Source organism: Boleophthalmus pectinirostris, unplaced genomic scaffold (genome assembly GCF_026225935.1).
Source record: "Boleophthalmus pectinirostris isolate CB_2022bp ecotype Guang Dong unplaced genomic scaffold, ASM2622593v1 HiC_scaffold_5, whole genome shotgun sequence".
NCBI lineage: Eukaryota > Metazoa > Chordata > Actinopteri > Gobiiformes > Gobiidae > Boleophthalmus > Boleophthalmus pectinirostris.
This window is the reverse complement of record NW_026571404.1, coordinates 4,623,773-4,640,777: the sequence shown is the minus strand read 5'-3', so window position 1 is coordinate 4,640,777 and position 17,005 is coordinate 4,623,773. Positions and strand designations below refer to the sequence as shown.

General features: G+C 39.6%; 1 protein-coding gene across 3 annotated transcripts in view; it reads right to left on the bottom strand.

Annotated features, from left to right (window-relative positions):
• Window positions 1–4,228: 4,228 nt before the first annotated feature.
• ikzf1 (IKAROS family zinc finger 1 (Ikaros)) overlaps window positions 4,229–17,005 on the bottom strand; it is an 80,650-nt gene continuing 67,873 nt past the window's right edge. For 2 of the 3 annotated variants that reach the window (XM_055162844.1, XM_055162845.1), the window contains 4 exons: window positions 11,540–11,707; window positions 9,997–10,122; window positions 8,412–8,543; window positions 4,229–6,105 (listed from right to left, as the gene is read on the bottom strand). In XM_055162844.1, coding sequence (XP_055018819.1) covers window positions 5,399–6,105; window positions 8,412–8,543; window positions 9,997–10,122; window positions 11,540–11,707 — 1,133 coding nt within the window. In that variant the 3' untranslated portion in view covers window positions 4,229–5,398. The remainder of the gene's footprint in view (window positions 6,106–8,411; window positions 8,544–9,996; window positions 10,123–11,539; window positions 11,708–17,005) is intronic. The other variant, XM_055162846.1, reaches the window with a different exon arrangement.

Here is a 17,005-nt window from a genome sequence, read left to right as displayed (position 1 = left end):
ACCAGGATGAGGAAGTGAGTGAGGGCTGCTCCAGGAATCCTGTCTCCTCTGATTCCCAAAACTCATCAGATTTAGTTTCAGCTTTGTGAGAATTGGACTACTATTTTTTTTTTTTTTTACTTTTAGTTTTTCCTGAACACGCATTTTACCAAGATCAGTTTTAGTTTTTACTTGAAAATGATGTAATTTCTCAACGAGATTCGTGCACATACTCTATTTTGGGAATTCTGGTGACTCTAATCTCTCAAAATGAAATGAAATCAAATCTAATTTTATATTTTTACTGTCTTAAATAATCTCAAAACAGAGCGAGTTTGTTGTAAAGGGTTTGGAGTTCTTCCTCGCTTACTTTTTTGCATTCAGAGCATTTTAATTATTCACCAGGATGAGTTTATAAGCGTTTTTTTCACAACTTTCAGACACCAGGGCAACAACAACAACTACTGCCATGCTAACAACGCACTTCCTGATTACTGTGCAACAAAACACTTTAGATCAGGGGTGTCAAACTCAAATTCACATTGGGTCAAACTTAAAAACTGGGATCAAGTCATGGGCCAAACTAAATATTTATTGAAAAAATAACATCTGCATGTTTTTTCTTCTTTTGAGATTTGTAAAGTTAAACCTTTTCTTCTTTTGTTTTACTTAAGCATTGAATCCAGAAAAAGCAGAATATAAAATAATTTGGTAACACTTTAGTTTAGGGAACACGTATTAATCGATAACTAAGTGGTAATTGGTTTGTTAATTAACTGTTACTTAGTTATTAGTTGGTATTAATCAAACATTTATTAATGCTTATTAAGATTTCAGTGTTTGCACAAAAACATCAGGTGTAATCTCCAAAACTTTAATGGGAAGAAAATAATTAATGGGTTAGTACTCGCAAAACACAACCTTAGACGAAAATGCATTAAAAGTACTTTATAAATACTAACAAAGATGTAATTAAACACTTATTATGCATTTTACTGTTAACTAACTACTAATATGTGTTCCCTAATCTAAAGTGTTACCCAACATTTTAAATAAATAATCTCTATAGTCTGTCTGTAGCCGGCGAGCAGCTCTAATACATGTTTAATATGATATCACGGGCCAAATATAATTATATCACGGGCCAAATTTAGCCCCCGGGCCTGAGTTTGACACATCTGCTTTAGATGGAATTAGATGCCGATCGTAATGACCTCAAACACGGATTTTACTAAGACTATTTTTAGTTTTTACTTGAAAAATCACGTAATTTCTCAACGAGATTCATGCACATACTGTATTTTGGGAATTTTCTGATGACTCTAATCTCTCAAAATGAAACAAAATCAAATCAAATTATTTATTTTTCACTCACTTAAATAATTTAAAAACAGAACTAGTTCATTGTAAAGGGTTTGGAGTTTGGTCCAAAGTTCTTCCTCACTTTAATTATTCACCAGGATGAGTTTATAAGCGTTTTTCACAACTTTCAGACACCAGGGCAACAACTACTGCCATGCTAACAACGCACTTCCTGATTACTGTACAACAAAACACTTTAGATGGAATTAGATGCCGACCGTAATGACCTCAAACCGACCGCATTTTACCAAGACTATTTTTAGTTTTTACTTGAAAATGACGTCATTTCTCATCGTGCTTCGAGCACATATTGTATTTTGGGAATTTTCTGATGACTCTAATCTCTCAAAATCAAACAAAATCAAATCAAATTATTTATTTTTACTCACTTAAATAATTTGAAAAACAGAATTAGTTTGTTGTAAGGGGTTTGGAGTTTGGTCTAAAGTTCTTCCCCTTAGACACTTTAGATGGAATTAGATGCCGACCGTAATGACCTCAAACCGACCGCATTTTACCAAGACTATTTTTAGTTTTTACTTGAAAATGACATCATTTCTCAACATGCTTTGTGCACATACTGTATTTTGGGAATTTTTTGATGACTCTAATCTCTCTAAAAATGTCTTTAAAATGTGAAAATCAGAGCTGGTTTGTTGTAAAGGGTTTGGAGTTTGGTCGAAAGTTCTTCCTCACTTACTTTTTGCATTCAGAGCATTAATAATTTGCAGTAATTATTCACCATGATGAGTTTATAAGCGTTTTTCACAACTTTCAGACACCAGGGCGAGTTTTGCCATGCTAACAATGCACTTCCTGATTACTGTCCAATAAAATACTTTAGAAGAAATTAGATGCAGATCGTCATAACCTCAAAAAACCACGTACAGGACCTCAAATACCTATGATTAGAGTTATATTTTACATTTTAAACTTATTTAATTTTGGGATTGACGTTGTTTCCAGAAAAAAACTGCGTGAATTGTTTGGGTTTTTTTATGCTCTGAGCTCATTTTCCGTCTGATAAAGCTAAAAGTTGGTGCACGTTCATTTAAATCCCTGTGAATACCAAAGAATTTAGGGCTTCTGAGAACTTGGAACTAGTCAGATCGTTAAATCCTGACTTCCCCCTTTTACGGTTTATGGAGCTTTAATTGTAAAAGTTTCACAAAGCAAAATTGCCCTCACTACACCTTACCAATCTACTTCTCTTTACTGCCATATCGATTTTGTATCAGTGTATTTTGTGATTTGACATAAGGACATGTGGTTACGCTGATAATAACTACACCTTAATAAAGCATGAAGAAAGACTTAATTCATAATGAACAAATAGTGTGCGAATAGTTGACGTAAAAGGTAGAAAAGCAGAATATAAATGTGACTTTTTGCCATTTAATTAGGAGATTAGTTGGAGGAGTTGTTGTGGTTGGTCAGTTAATTAAATAGTTACTAAACCTGGATCATTATTGCAGATCTATGGACCTTTTTCACAACGGCGTAAAGGGTAAAAAAGGGTAAATGTCGCTTACGTTAATGGTTTTCTAAGGCAAAATATCTGTGGAAATGTCTCGTGTATTTTCCAGCAGCTTCGTAAATCTGCCCCATCACCAAATCTTCAACCAACAAGGTCCACAAACAATTAACATTCTTCTTTTTTTCGTGGAGCAGCATTAGGATTTGTTCGCTCGACGGTACTACTTTTTTAAATTTAACCAATCGCTGCTGTTTGGTCGTGATGTTCGTAATGCAGACAAACAGCAAACAAACCAGAGCGTGAACATGTCTGTCAACGATCACTGTCGTTTCTGCGAGGTGAACTAAAGGTGCAATAAAAAATGTGAAGTTTGTATTTGACAAAGGAAGTCCAAAGGAGGATAGAGTACATATGCAGTCTGGTATCGCAATTCGGGGTTGGTTTTGTTCTTCGCCTGATTGGCCGGAGCGCGGTCTACAACTTCAGGAATTTTCTTGAAAATCGTCTAGTGTATTCTGATTCCTGACCTAGTCGCTGGAGAGAAATGAAATTGAGCGGCGGCAATGGCTACTTCATCCGTGTATCATTCATTCATTCGTTTTTCAATATAAAACCAAAAATAAGACAACGAAAAAACAGTTTTCTTTGTTATTTGTCTCCAAAACCAAAATGAAAAAACAGATAACGATTTGTTTTTTCAGTTTTCGATTTTGTGTTTAAATGAAGAATGGAAAAAACGGATAACAACCGTTTCCCGTATACGTGACTTCCGTGACTGCGATGCCGAACTTTTGCACCGCATCCGGACTGAACCAGGACTGATCCAGGTCCGGGACCAGAGCGGGACCAGGGCGGGACCAGAGCGGGACCAGAGCGGGACCAGGCGGGACCAGGGCGGGACCAGGGCGGGACCAGAGCGGGACCAGGGCGGGACCAGAGCGGGACCAGGGCGGGACCAGGGCGGACTCTGAGCTTTGACTCCGAGCCTCCGTGGTGTCCGAGCCTCAGCTTCGAGCTCCGGTCCTGCCTTGGGTTCTGAGCCTCCAGTCTGGTCCCGGCCTGATCCTGGCCTGGGTCTCAGTCTCGGTCTGGTCTCGGTCTCAGTCTGGCTCTGGTCCCGGTCTGGTCTCAGTTTCGGTCTGGTCATGGTTTCAGTTCTGATCTCAAGTCTCGGTCTGGTTTCGGTCTCAGTCCCGGACCTGGATCCTGGTTCAGTCCGTATGCAGCGACAACGAATCGTTATCCGTTTTTTCATTTTGGTTTTGGAGACAAATAATGAAGAAAACAGTTGTTTTTTTCATTTTCTTATTTTTGGTTTCATACTGAAAAACGACTGAACGAATGATACACAGATTCTACTTATCCACAACTAACAAGGTAAGAAAGACAAAATCTTAAAGGAAACGACAACGACGCATTAGTGAACTACTGAGCAACACTAATGTTATGGTCATGAATAAAACAGAAGTAATAAGTAACTCATTAATCAGTAACTTGTTCACTCAGACTGATTCTAGATGCAGATCACAGGTCACCAAACATTATCGTCCTGACTGTGATGGAGGCCGTAGAACAGAATAGTTTGACCCTGACGACGCAGATTATATTCTTTGAAAACCTCCACACTTTCTTTACACATCAGACAAACTGCTCAGTCTTTACACTGAACAAAAAAATAATCGGTCGTCCACTGTTCTTTGAAAACTCTGCACTCTCTGTAAACTTTTCACACTTTAACACGAGTCATTTTGTTGAATTTACAGAACTCTGCTCATGCGTCGACTGTCACTGTTTGATCGCGAGTTTGTCAGGTGATGAAAATTCAGCTGCAAATGTAATACGTCACATAATTATTATAAATACTTCATATAAATATCATTTTTTTATTGAACCATCAACAAAATACAAGATGCAGCTGTGTTATTATTTGCCAAAAACTACTTCAAAAAAAAAAATCGACCATGACAACTTTTGAGGATTGCCTCATGGGACCAGTTCAAGTGGTGGGGGGAGGAAGGTTGGGGTCCGGTCAAAGGGGCGTACAGGGCCAGATTCGGCCCGTGGACCTTAGTTTGATGACCCCTGATGTAGATTTTGGCGTACGTAGATAAAGATGTTCACAGATTATTATTCAAACTGCACAAATCTCTCTGTCTATGCAAATATCGACATCATGAAATAGATTTTTTATTTTAATTCTAGAATCAGTCTGAGTGAAGTTACTTCTGTTTTATTCACGACCATCACGTTGGTTTTGCTCAGTGGTTCATTAATGTGTCGTCGTTGTTGTTTGCCTTTAAGTTTTCGTCTTTCTTACCCTGATAGTTGTGGATAAATCCTTCATGTTAGAATGTTTATCTTTTGTGGATCTTGTTGGTTGAAGTTTGGCGATGGGGCAGATTTACGAAGCTGGTGGAAAATACGCGAGACATTTCCACAGATATTTTGCCGCAGAAAAGCAAAGTGACGTTTATCCCACTTTCAGCCGTTGTGAGAAATCTCTGTTTGTTCATTAAGAATTCAATCATGCTTTTAGGACGGAGAAGTCGGTGTAGTTATTACGAAGCGTTCACAGACTCGCTAATACCGGTGCTCCCCTCTCGTGATATGCGACGAAAACTCATATCTATCCTGGCTCCGGTGTCCGCACAGATTGCATTCGAGCGGGTCTCTGAAACCGTGGCAGCCCATGTGAATCGTGTACATGACGTGATCCAGGAACAGAACTCGGCAGTGTTCACACCTGTACGCCCGCACCTGCTCGCCGTCCGACGTCAGGACCTTAAAACCTTCCGACGCGAGCTCCAGCCCCACGCGCATCGCCTCGTACTGCCTCTGCTGCTCCTCCTTGACCAGCGGGATCACGCCGTTCCTCGCCGCGGAGGTGATGTGATTGGTTAAGTAGATGAGCCCGGCGGCGGCGCCCCCGGCCGGTCGGTCCTCGTTGTTCTCGGTGTCGTCGGTGCTTTCGTGCCCGCTGTGGCTCGGGGAACCATCTTTCTCGCTGGAGGCGGACTTGGATTTGGAGAGCAGGAGCAGGTTCTCGGCGGCGCTGTCTTTCGCCGACAGGTTGTGCGGGGTGGAGTTGTCGTTTTGAGGTTTGTGGAGCGGGAACATGGAGCCCAGGCCGACGTCGGAGGAGGAGCCGGGTGAGGTTTGGACCAAGGGGCGTAAGGATTCGGCGCCGAGGTAACTGATGGCGCTGTTTATGGCCTGGTCGATCACGTGAGGCTGCATCAGGTCTGCGGAGGCGGTGTCGTAGGAGAGGTCCGACAGACGCTTGTCACCTGAAATGAAAAATACATTTGGGTGAATAAAATGGATAAACTTAAATAAATATACACCGTTTTTATTCCCTTAAGCACCAAACCAGAAGTGCAAAATTAAAAGTATTTAGTCGTGTCTGTATTTGCAGTAAACACATTTTTACACAGCTTCTATTTGCACTTTTACAGCTACTGAAGAGGCACCGAAACCACTGATTAAAGTTTCATGATGTAACTTTTCTGCTGGAGGGTTTGCTACCTGCCTGTCTGTCTTCATGGAGGTGTTTATTTATTAATTTTTATAGTTTTTTGGCATTACACACATTTATCTTGCATTTACTCAATTTCAGCTGGTTTTCTTGCTCAAAACACTTTGCCTCTCCACTGATCTGATCTGTAACTTTGCCTGGTGACATCATGTGTTTGTCTCTATTCAAATATATGTATATGTGTATTCGGGTGCATCATTTCAGAAATTCAACTTGTACCCAATTTTAAAATGTGACAATACCAATTAAAAGAAAATCTGTGGAATATTTGCTCAATTAAATAAAATCCAACACCAAGTCTCTTAAGCTGTTTTCTATCCTAACAGTGTCCATAAGGCTCTGGCAGAAAAAACCTTAAAAATTATGATTTTTATTATTATTTATTTTTATTTTCATTTATGATGATGATGATTATTATTATCATTATAATTTTAATAATTATTTATAATAATTATTTATTCAAGGTCCTTGAAGTCCCAAAGAAATGACACTTTTCCCAATGATGATAGAAACATAAAACTGATACCAAATGATCTGCAATGTCCATATTTATATTCTATATTTATATAATATATATTATATATATAATAAATATAATATATATTATATTTTTGGCTCAGATTTAAGGCTTGGTGGACCCAGTAAACATCAATAGAATTTCATGAAATTTCTCATGAAATTGATACTTGGTACGGATTGATTTTCAAAAATGTTTCAAAAAGTTGGGCAAATGATGCTCCCTAATGTATGTATTTATTTGTAAATATTTGTAGAGTTTCATCATCATTGTGCAGCAACCACATCATTGTTTTATTTTTGAAAGTCTGTCATGAATAGGGGTTAATAGTATTTCTAAAACGGGGGTCTTTTTAAAATCGGTACCTAAAGATTCCTGTACCTCACAGCCTTAACTAGGCTGCACGCTCCAGTTTAATCACTCCTTGGGCCTGTGTACAGCTGTGTCTCATTTTCGTGCAGGCACCACTGACTGCATACAGCAGGGGGAAAGTTTTTTTTTTTACAAAGTGTCTATTAATATAAGGTTTTCTTCTTCCTACTCCTCAGGGTTCCCATGGTCATGGAAATCCTGGAAAAGTCATGGTATTTTGTAAATTCAGTGGAAGTTTTGGAAATGTCTTTCATGCAACTTCATCGTTCTCATGAGGCTGTTATGATTATTTCCGAACGTCTGTGCCTTTTGAAAAGAGACGACAGTAAATGCACTGACAGGATTTTGAAAGTTAAAAAACTATAATCCCAAACCATAAGGCGAGTGGAAAGAGTTAACGTTTCATATTTAGCCCTAAAAGTCTGATCAATCCTACACATGTAGGTGCCGTAAAATCATGGAAAATTCACTATAGGTCATGAAAAAATCTTAGGAATATTTTGACATTTTGTGAGTGAAAAAGAGTGGGAACCTTGACTCCTTTTTGAGAAATGTGCTTTTATGTTGTTTACAGTGTATATGTAGTAGAGATGTAACGATCTCCAAATCTTTCGGTACAATATTATCACGATATTTTGAAGAGATTGAGATTTTTTGCTTTTAAAATACCTTGACAAGATTTTGGTGTGAATTATTTCCCTGATAATCCCAAGAATTCAAGTAAAAACATATAAATTCATGTTGTCTGCACTGAAATGAATCATGGGATATGTAGTTCCCCGATGTTTATAAGATTCTATAATCCCATGCATTTACGCAAAGAAACTTGTAATTCGATATATTCGTGACGAAAAAAGACGATTCTATATCACGATATTTTGATTATTGTTACATCCCTAATATGTAGTATGAAGAGTTTATGATTATTGTTTCTCGAAATAAAAACAAATCAATCAGTCAGTATAAGTTTAACTCCAAACTGTTGAACATTTCAGGCAAAGCAAAATCTCAGAAAAGTTATGCACTTTTAATCCTACTTTTAAAAATGTAAACTTCCTTCAGTGTGCACAAAACTTTTACAACAGTATTCCACAGTATCAGCTCGAACTTTTGGAGTGATTTGTCTGATGTGAGTATAATAATGCGTTGGTAAAGGAAGCAGCGCTTACCCACAAACTTCTGTGGCATAGAGCTCTTCCGTTTAGCTACATTATTGGCCAGTCTGTCGAGCACCAAGGCTCTGTCACAGCCAGACTGCCCCATGTCCTCCCTCCCATCACTGTGGCTCTCCTCCTTCACTACTGCAAAACACAACACAGGAGGAAGACTGTCAGACACCTACAGAGGAGGCCTGCCGCACGTCTATCGAGCTCCTCTGTGCTTTTAAAGTCCACACAAGCGCCTGAGTTAAAAACACAACTCAGGAGGGGCACCGTTTGAAAACCTCTATCAAGCTCGTCTGTATTTTTTTTTACGCCCATACATTACCTTTCCTACGCTGCGACATCCCCAAATCTCAGATAAAATAAGTTGCTTTCCAAATATAGATGCATCAAGAATTTTGGACGTCCGGTCATCGCACAATCCATGTACTGGAGAAGAATCCTCCGAAAAAGTGACCATCAAACCGACATGTTTGTTTTCCCAGTGGGATGTTTCTATTGTCAAAGTCGATCTTTTCAAGTCTTTTGAACTATGTCGCTTTTGTTTCTGGTTCTGATATTGTCATATTTTAGTTTTGGGATTCGGACATCGTTAATTGTTGTGGTTGTTGGATCCTAACAGCGGAAAACGGCTGGAGAAATTAGTTTGCGAACTCCATAAATGCAAAAGGGAATCAGATGTGTGTGACTCAAACCTCTGTTCAAACTGTTTCTCTTCCCAACGGAATTGAAAAATAGTGAAAGGTGAAGGTGATGGGCAGGATTGATCCACAAAAAGGACCAAAAAGGAAACATTTGACTGACTAAATCATCCTGAGTTTGCAGTGAACATTTTTTATGTGGAGCGACAACAAAACAAAATCCCGATCCTTCGCTCAACCTCGGTTATGAATTTAAAAAGTCAACGCCAAAGTGAAAGTCTCCAACTGTTCACCAAGAAACACCTTCCACTGCAAAGAGACCAAGACGTGATGTTGCTGTAAAACCACAAGAACAAGAAAGTGCAGCTCAGTCTGTTTGTCTTCTTCACCTCTCGGTTAACAAACAGGATCCCGCTTTGTTGTCGCTCCACATACAAAATGTTCTCTGCAAACTCAGGATGATTTCTTAGTCAGTCAAAGTTTTCCTTTTTGGTTCTTCCTGTGGATCAATCCTGCCCATCACCTTCACCTTTCACTATTTTTCAATTCCGTTGGGAAGAGAAACAGTTTGAACGGAGGTTTGAGTCACACACATCTGATTCACTTTTGCATTTATGGAGTTCGCAAACTAATTTCTTTCTTGAGCCGTTTTCCGCTGTTAGGATCCAACAACCACAACAATTAACGAAGTCCGAATCCCAAAACTAAAATACGACAATATCAGAACCAGAAACAAAAGCGACATGGTTCAAAAGACTTGAAAAGACTGGAATCTCAATAGACACATCTCACTGGGAAAACAAACACGGTGGTTTGATGCTCACTTTTTCAGAAAATCCTTCCCAATGTGGATTGCACGATGACCGGAAGTCCGTGAAATTCTTGAAGCATCTATTACTGATTATTGTAAGTTGTAGAATGTGAAAGCGGCTGAGTTTGTGCGTACAGACCTGGGTAGATGTTGTTCTGCAGCCCCATACACTGCAGATAGTTATGGCAGCGCTCTTTGTGCTCCTCCAGCGAGCTCCTCTGTTTGTAGCTCCGCCCACAGTACGCACACTTGTGAGGTTTGCCCACTGCAACACACAGACACAATCACAGGTTAATGTAACAGCAGATTTGACAATAACGGCAGAGAATAGTTAACCAGGCTGGGGCCACCTAATGCCTCCGCTCAGTTTCATTTCTCTCCAGCCACTAGATCAGGAATCAAAATACACTAGATCACAGGTGTCAAACATAAGGCCCGGGGGCCAGATCCGGCCCTCCAAGACCTTTAATGTGGCCCTCGGCTGATTTTCTACTAAAATATTTAAATTATATTTTCTATTAAAATATTGTTAATTTTCTGTGGTGTTTATCACAGCAGCGTCTCCAGCGTCTCTGTGCGTGGCCCCTCCCACCAGAGCAACACAAATAAAGGACGATCATTTTGACTGTTGACCGTGACACCCTCGTCAGCAAAATGTCCAAAATGAGAAAAGTGGAGCCGAGTGCAGGATTTTACAAGAAAAACTGACTTATTCCTATGTTGAATAAGTCAGTTCATGTTAAAACATTGTGTTGAAATTGCATTTTTATTAAAGTTTCAGGTTCATAATATTATAATATTTTGTAAAAGGGTTCATCAATTAAAAAATATTTCTGTAATAGATTTGCGTTTCTCTGCACAAATATTTGAACTTATTGTTATTTTTGGGGTTTATATGCCAGGAGTTTTCTGATCCGGCCCCTTTGGATCAAAGTAGGTTGGATACGGCCCCCGGACCAAAATGAGTTTGACACCCCTGCACTAGATGGTCTGCATAAACCCCGGAAGTGCGAGTCCGGGCACCAGCCAATCAGCGAAGAGCCAAACATTCAGTGTTGTCAACGATTCTCAAGATTGAGGATTTAAAGCTGGAATAAAGAGAATGTTTGGTGAATTTCGTCAAGGGGAAAGACGTTATTGTCCTTCTTCCTACTGGATTTGGGAAAAGCTTTAATATACCGGTTGACCTCGTTAGTTCTGCATTACATATGTCACGACCAAATAACAGCGATTGGTTAAAGGTTGTATGGAGGATTTTTTTTTGTTTCAAATTGTCAGTAAAAGTTTAAAATACCATTACAGAGATGCAGCAGTTTTGTAATTATGATGACCAAAAAAAAAAAAGAATGAAAATCTATCAACCGTGGACATAATGAGGCCAGATAAACATCAGCCAATACAAAACGAGGCTCCCTCATTTTTTATTGGCTTAGCTGAGTTAGTTTACATTAGTTACGTTCCTTATTAGTTTTATTATACATATTGCGCTAAATAACTCTTTCATTTTCTTATTTTTGGTTTTATTTTGAAAAATGAATGAAAAAATTATACACGGATTAAGAAGGAGGCAGGAGGAGGCGTTTCTATTTATGAAAAATTTGCGTTTCCTTGTTAAATCCTCTACACAACCTTTAACATCGTGCTTGTGTAGTTCGTTTCTAGTCTTTGTGTGGTTGTTTTACCTGAGTGCGTGCGCAGGTGTCCGGTGAGGGCGTCTCGGCGGCGGCAGGCGTAGCTGCACAGGTGACATTTAAAGGGCTTTTCTCCAGAGTGAAGCTTTATGTGCCGGAGCAGGTTTCCCTTCTGAGTGAACGAGGCCCCGCACTGACTGCACTGGAACGGACGCTCGCCTGGAAACACACACAACCAGACAAGTGTGAGGAAAAATACGCACACGCCAGGCCTCAGATTGAAGCGTAACAGCAAAAATGAGGAAAAAAATCTGGCAAAACTGACAGAAATTCAAATCGAAGGCTTTTAGTAATTCACATGTGCAAACTAGTGGCACATTCAGACTTATTTAACGGACTTTTTGAGAATAAAACGTCACTTTTTGGTTCTGAACAGCAACACAAAAAAGCTCTTTTGCCCCAGTTTTGTTTCCACGGTAAAAGAAACAACAGTATTCATTTGTACCAATACGTTTTTCAGCTTTTCTTTAGTATACGTGGGAGTAAATTAGTCAGCAGAGATTGGCAATTCCAGGACCGAATTATCCAAATGATTCTAGTGAAAGTGTTTGGAGTGTAAAAACACAACTGAACACTTCCAGTATTACCACATGACACACGAATTTTCCATCTGAGAGAAGAAATCAGTGTAAATGTGCAGGGTTTGTGTGTTAAAATGTGTGAATGAAACAAAACACAACACCAGGTCTGTTTTTGATGAGGATAAAAGATGATAAAATAGATCTCTGATATAGATAGATTTCAGTTCTCAATAAAAATGTTATGAGTAAGATTAAAGATGGCTGTTAAACTACCACTTCATGACATCACAAGGTGGAACATTTTGAGTTTTGGAGATTTGGATCACTCAAACATGTGTGAATGAAACACGCAAACACGCAACTTCAGGTAGTGTTGTAGTGAAGAGCGCACTGTCCGAGACCAAGACCTGTCCGAGACCACAGGGACAAGACCAAGACCTCTGAGGGTCGAGACCGAGACAAGACCGAGTCAAGACCGAGACTTTTACAGGCGGAGATCGAGACAAGACCGAGACTTTTAAAAGGTTGAGACCGAGACAAGACCAAGACCTCGAGGGTCGAGACCGAGACAGAGAGACTGAGAGACTTTTAAAAAGGTTGAGACCGAGACAAAGACCAAGACCTCGAGGGTCGAGACCGAGACAAGAACGAGTCAAGACCGAGACAAGACCGAGACTTTTAAAGGTGGAGATCGAGACAAGACCGAGACTTTTAAAGGTTGAGATCGAGACAAGACCGAGACTTTTAAACACGGAGACTGAGACAAGACCGAGATTTTTAAAGGTTGAGACTGAGACAAGACCAAGACCTCTGAGGGTCGAGACCGAGACAAACGCAAATCTGGTCACACTAACCTCGAGTCGTGTCCTTTAATTCCAACAGAAGTTGAACCACATCAGCGACACAAGAGCTGATTTTTTTCCCCGCTTAGTTTATGCAAATTAGCCGTGAGGTTTTAAGTTTCGTTTCTGTGAGAGTTGCGCAAATCTGCTTTAAACACATTATAATAAACGGGCTGATGTGGCTCTAGAGTGGTTACGGTTTATATGTCATAAAGTTGAATTTATTTATGCAGATTAGTCGTGCAGATAGTAATAATAATGATGATCGTTAATTCTCACGACGATCGATTAAGAAAATTTAAACAAATGCCCATCCTTAAACAAAACAGAGGAATACGCGCCCTTTAAATCCATCCATCCATTTTCTTCCACTTGTCCGGGGCCAGGTCACGAGGGCTGCAGTCTAAACAGGAACTCCCAGACTTCCCTCACCCCAGACACGTCCTCCAGCTCCTCCGGGGGACCCTGAGGTGTTCCCAGGCCAGTCCAGAGACATAGTCCCTCCAGCGTGTCCTGGGTCTTCCCCGGGGCCTCCTCCTGGTGGGACATGCCCAGAACACCTCCCGAGGGAGACGCCCAGGAGGCATCCAGAACAGATGCCCGAGCCTCAACTGGCTCCTCTCGACGTGGAGGAGCAGCGGCTCTACTCCGAGCTCCTCCCGCATGACTGAGCTCCTCACTCTATCTCTAAGGGAGCACCCAGATGCCCTGCGGAGGAAACTCATTTCGAGCGCTTGTATCTGCGATCTCGTCCTTTCGGTCACTACCCAGAGCTCATGACCAGAGGTGAGGGGAGGAACGAAGACTGACGGTAAATCAAGAGCTTCGCCTTTCAGCTCAGCTCCTCTTCACCACAACGGTCCGATACAGCGACCGCATCACTGCCGAAGCCGAATCTCAGGGCCCTTTAAATCGTGCATTCTGACAAAAAAATTAAAACAAAAACCGTAGATTCTGCACGCGCGCGAGTACGTGAACGAAACCTCCGCCCTCCCCTGCGCCTAAACTCGTTTTAATTACAGCCCGTGTCGCGTATTGTATGGAAATGGGTTCCGGCTGTGAGAACATGGGGTCATCGCCCTACGAGCCCCCCCCCCCCACACACACCGCCGCCGCCGCCCCAACGATCCTCCCCGAAGATGGAACAGCCGCACTCCCCTCCCTCCCCCCCCTCCCCTCCCCCTCTCTCTCCGTCTCTCTCCGCTCCTGCCAGCTTCGTAATGCACCATTGCGTGGGTCAATTTGATCTCCGAATCTCATTTTTTCTCCCCCCCCTCCACCTCCTCCTCCTCCTTCTTCTTCTTTTCTAAACTAAGCGGCCCCCCACATCACAATGCAAATTCACTTCTCATTTGAATAAAGCGAAGGAGGGTGGAGAGAGAGAGAGAGAGAGCAATGTTGAGAGGCAGTCTTCCTGATCAACGCCCCTGGAATAAACCAATATATCCAACCGAACCCGCGCGGCTGTTGTGGCATTCTCGTTTTAATACGTCTTTTCTTAAACATCTCACCCCCCTCCTCCCGCCGTTTCGTAATATAAGAGTCACCAGTGAAGCAGCAAAAATATATGAAAAGGATACTCATTAAAAAGGCATTTCGGGAGTGGAGAGATTCTGCGCTCAATACTTTTTCTATTTAAAACGAGGCGGTTCATTATATCTTTTATTGTAGTGTCTCGCGCATTTACATCGGCCTATCCTATTCTCCATTTTGAGTTTTCATTAGTTTTCGAGGCTTGACAGTTAAGAGCCTTTTTCAGCACCACTGGTTTTGACTCGGTAACAAAAGAATACCAATTTTGATTTTTGAAAAACTTTTAATAGACGGATAATTGTCACTCGGCGCGGATCCACGGTAATTGCAGATTTCCGAGAGCCGAGCTGAGAGAAGTTTTTTTTTTTTTCTTCTCTCTTCGTGACTTTTTGCAGAAACGACGGGAGGGTTTTGTGGCGGTTTCGGATAAACAATAAACAATAAACAAACGATAATGCGAAATCAAAGAGACTATTTCATGCACCAAAGGGAAAGGCGCCGTAGACTGCGTTAAAGCTACGCCGCGGGACTTTTCCTTTGGGGATCCGACGTGCGCTTGACTCCACAAAGGTTTTATTGCTTTGCCTGGAATGTTTCACACTGTGGCATTAAACAAAAAAAAAAACGTACTACGACTTACTGTGATCCAGGTGTGCAAAAATATCAAAATGTAAACATATCGTGATACTAAATTTGGTATTTTTTGATTCCATTAAGCACTGTTTTTGTTGTTATACTATAATTTTGTTGTTTTTTTAGTAAAAACAAGCTTGTTAATGCAGTAAACTTGACATATTTTCTCAGTTTTGATGATTAAAATTGAGGCATTTCATATTAACTTAGCACAGGTTAAACTATTTTTTGTGACTCTTCTATAATTTTGTTGCTTTTTTAGTAAAAAGAAAACTTGTTTATATAGTACACTTGACCTATCCACTGTTTTGATGATTAAAATCGATGCATTTCATATTAATTTTGCACAGGTTAAGCACTTTTTTGTGGCTATACTATAATTTTGTTGCTTTTTTGTGAAAACAAGATTGTTTATGCAGTAAACTTGACATATTCACTGTTTTGATGATTAAAATAGATGCATTTTGTATTGACTTAATTTTGCACAGGTTAATCACTTTTTTGTGACTATATGACAATTTTGCTGCTTTTTTAGTCAAATAAACTTGTTTATGCAGTAAACTTGACATATTTTCTCTGTTTTGATGATTAAAATAGATCCATTACATATTAACTTAGCAGAGGTTAAGCACTTTTTTGTGACTATACTATAATTTTGTTGCCTTTTTTTTGTGAAAACAAGATTGTTTATGCTCTACACTTGACCTATCCACTGTTTTGATGGTTTATAATCGAGCATTTATATTAACTTGCACAGGTTAAGCACTTTTTTGTGACTATACTATAATTTTGTTGCCTTTTTTTTGTGAAAACAAGATTGTTTATGCTCTACACTTGACCTATCCACTGTTTTGATGGTTATAATCGAGGCATTTTATATTCACTTTGCACAGGTTAAGCACTTTTTTTGTGGCTATACTATAATTTTGTTGCTTTTTCATTCAAAAGAAACATATTTATACAGTAAACTTGACATATTCACTGTTTTGATAATTCAAATAGATGCATTTCATATTAACTTTGCACAGGTTAAGCACTTTTTTTTTACAACTATTTTATAATGTTGTTACTTTTTTTTGTGTAAAAAACAAGCTTGTTTATGCAGTACACTTGACATATTCACAGTTTTGATGATTAAAATAGATGCAGTTCATATTCACTTTGCACAGGTAGAGGTTCAACAAAGAAATATTGTCACAAAAATGCATTTGGTTCTTATAAAAACAGCACTATATCACAGATATATGTTGTCCTTGTCCTCATTTATTTATTATTAATTTATTTTTTCCATGCGGTCACATGAGAAACAGAAAATATTGTGGAGGGCAAAATGCTAAACTCAGTTCTGCATAATATTAATTGTATTTCTTTATAAAAAGCAGTAATATTGTTTTGAAGAGCTGGTCAGACTGGTCAGAGTTTATGTTATGACTAAACAATGAAAAAGTGAAGTTGCCTTACAAAAAAAGTCATTTGAAAAAAAACAAAAAACACCTTTAAAATAAAAGCACTGCAGCTTTAGTCCATGCATGAGGTAAAATTATTGAATATGTTTATTTTTATGATTCCAAATGATCTTAAACGGCCCAGTGAGTCAAACAAAGAGCCGTGTGGCCCAGGAGCTGAACAATCACAGGTCTGGTTTATAACAGTGAAAGACATTAAAACATGTGGACAGTGTTAAAACAAATTAAAACCAAATTAACCTCTCTCCAGTTTTATATTATTATATTTAACACAGATGGGAGCAGCTAAAATATATTCTGTTCACATGTAGAGCAACTTAAAGACATGATCAGTCTGTGTGTTCATTTACCTTTGAATATTCGTCAGTATTTCTCATTCTCACACTAGGTCAGAATTATTAAGAACATATTACTTTATTTGAGTAGATTCAACTTGACAAGTAAAATGAGCTACTGATGGAA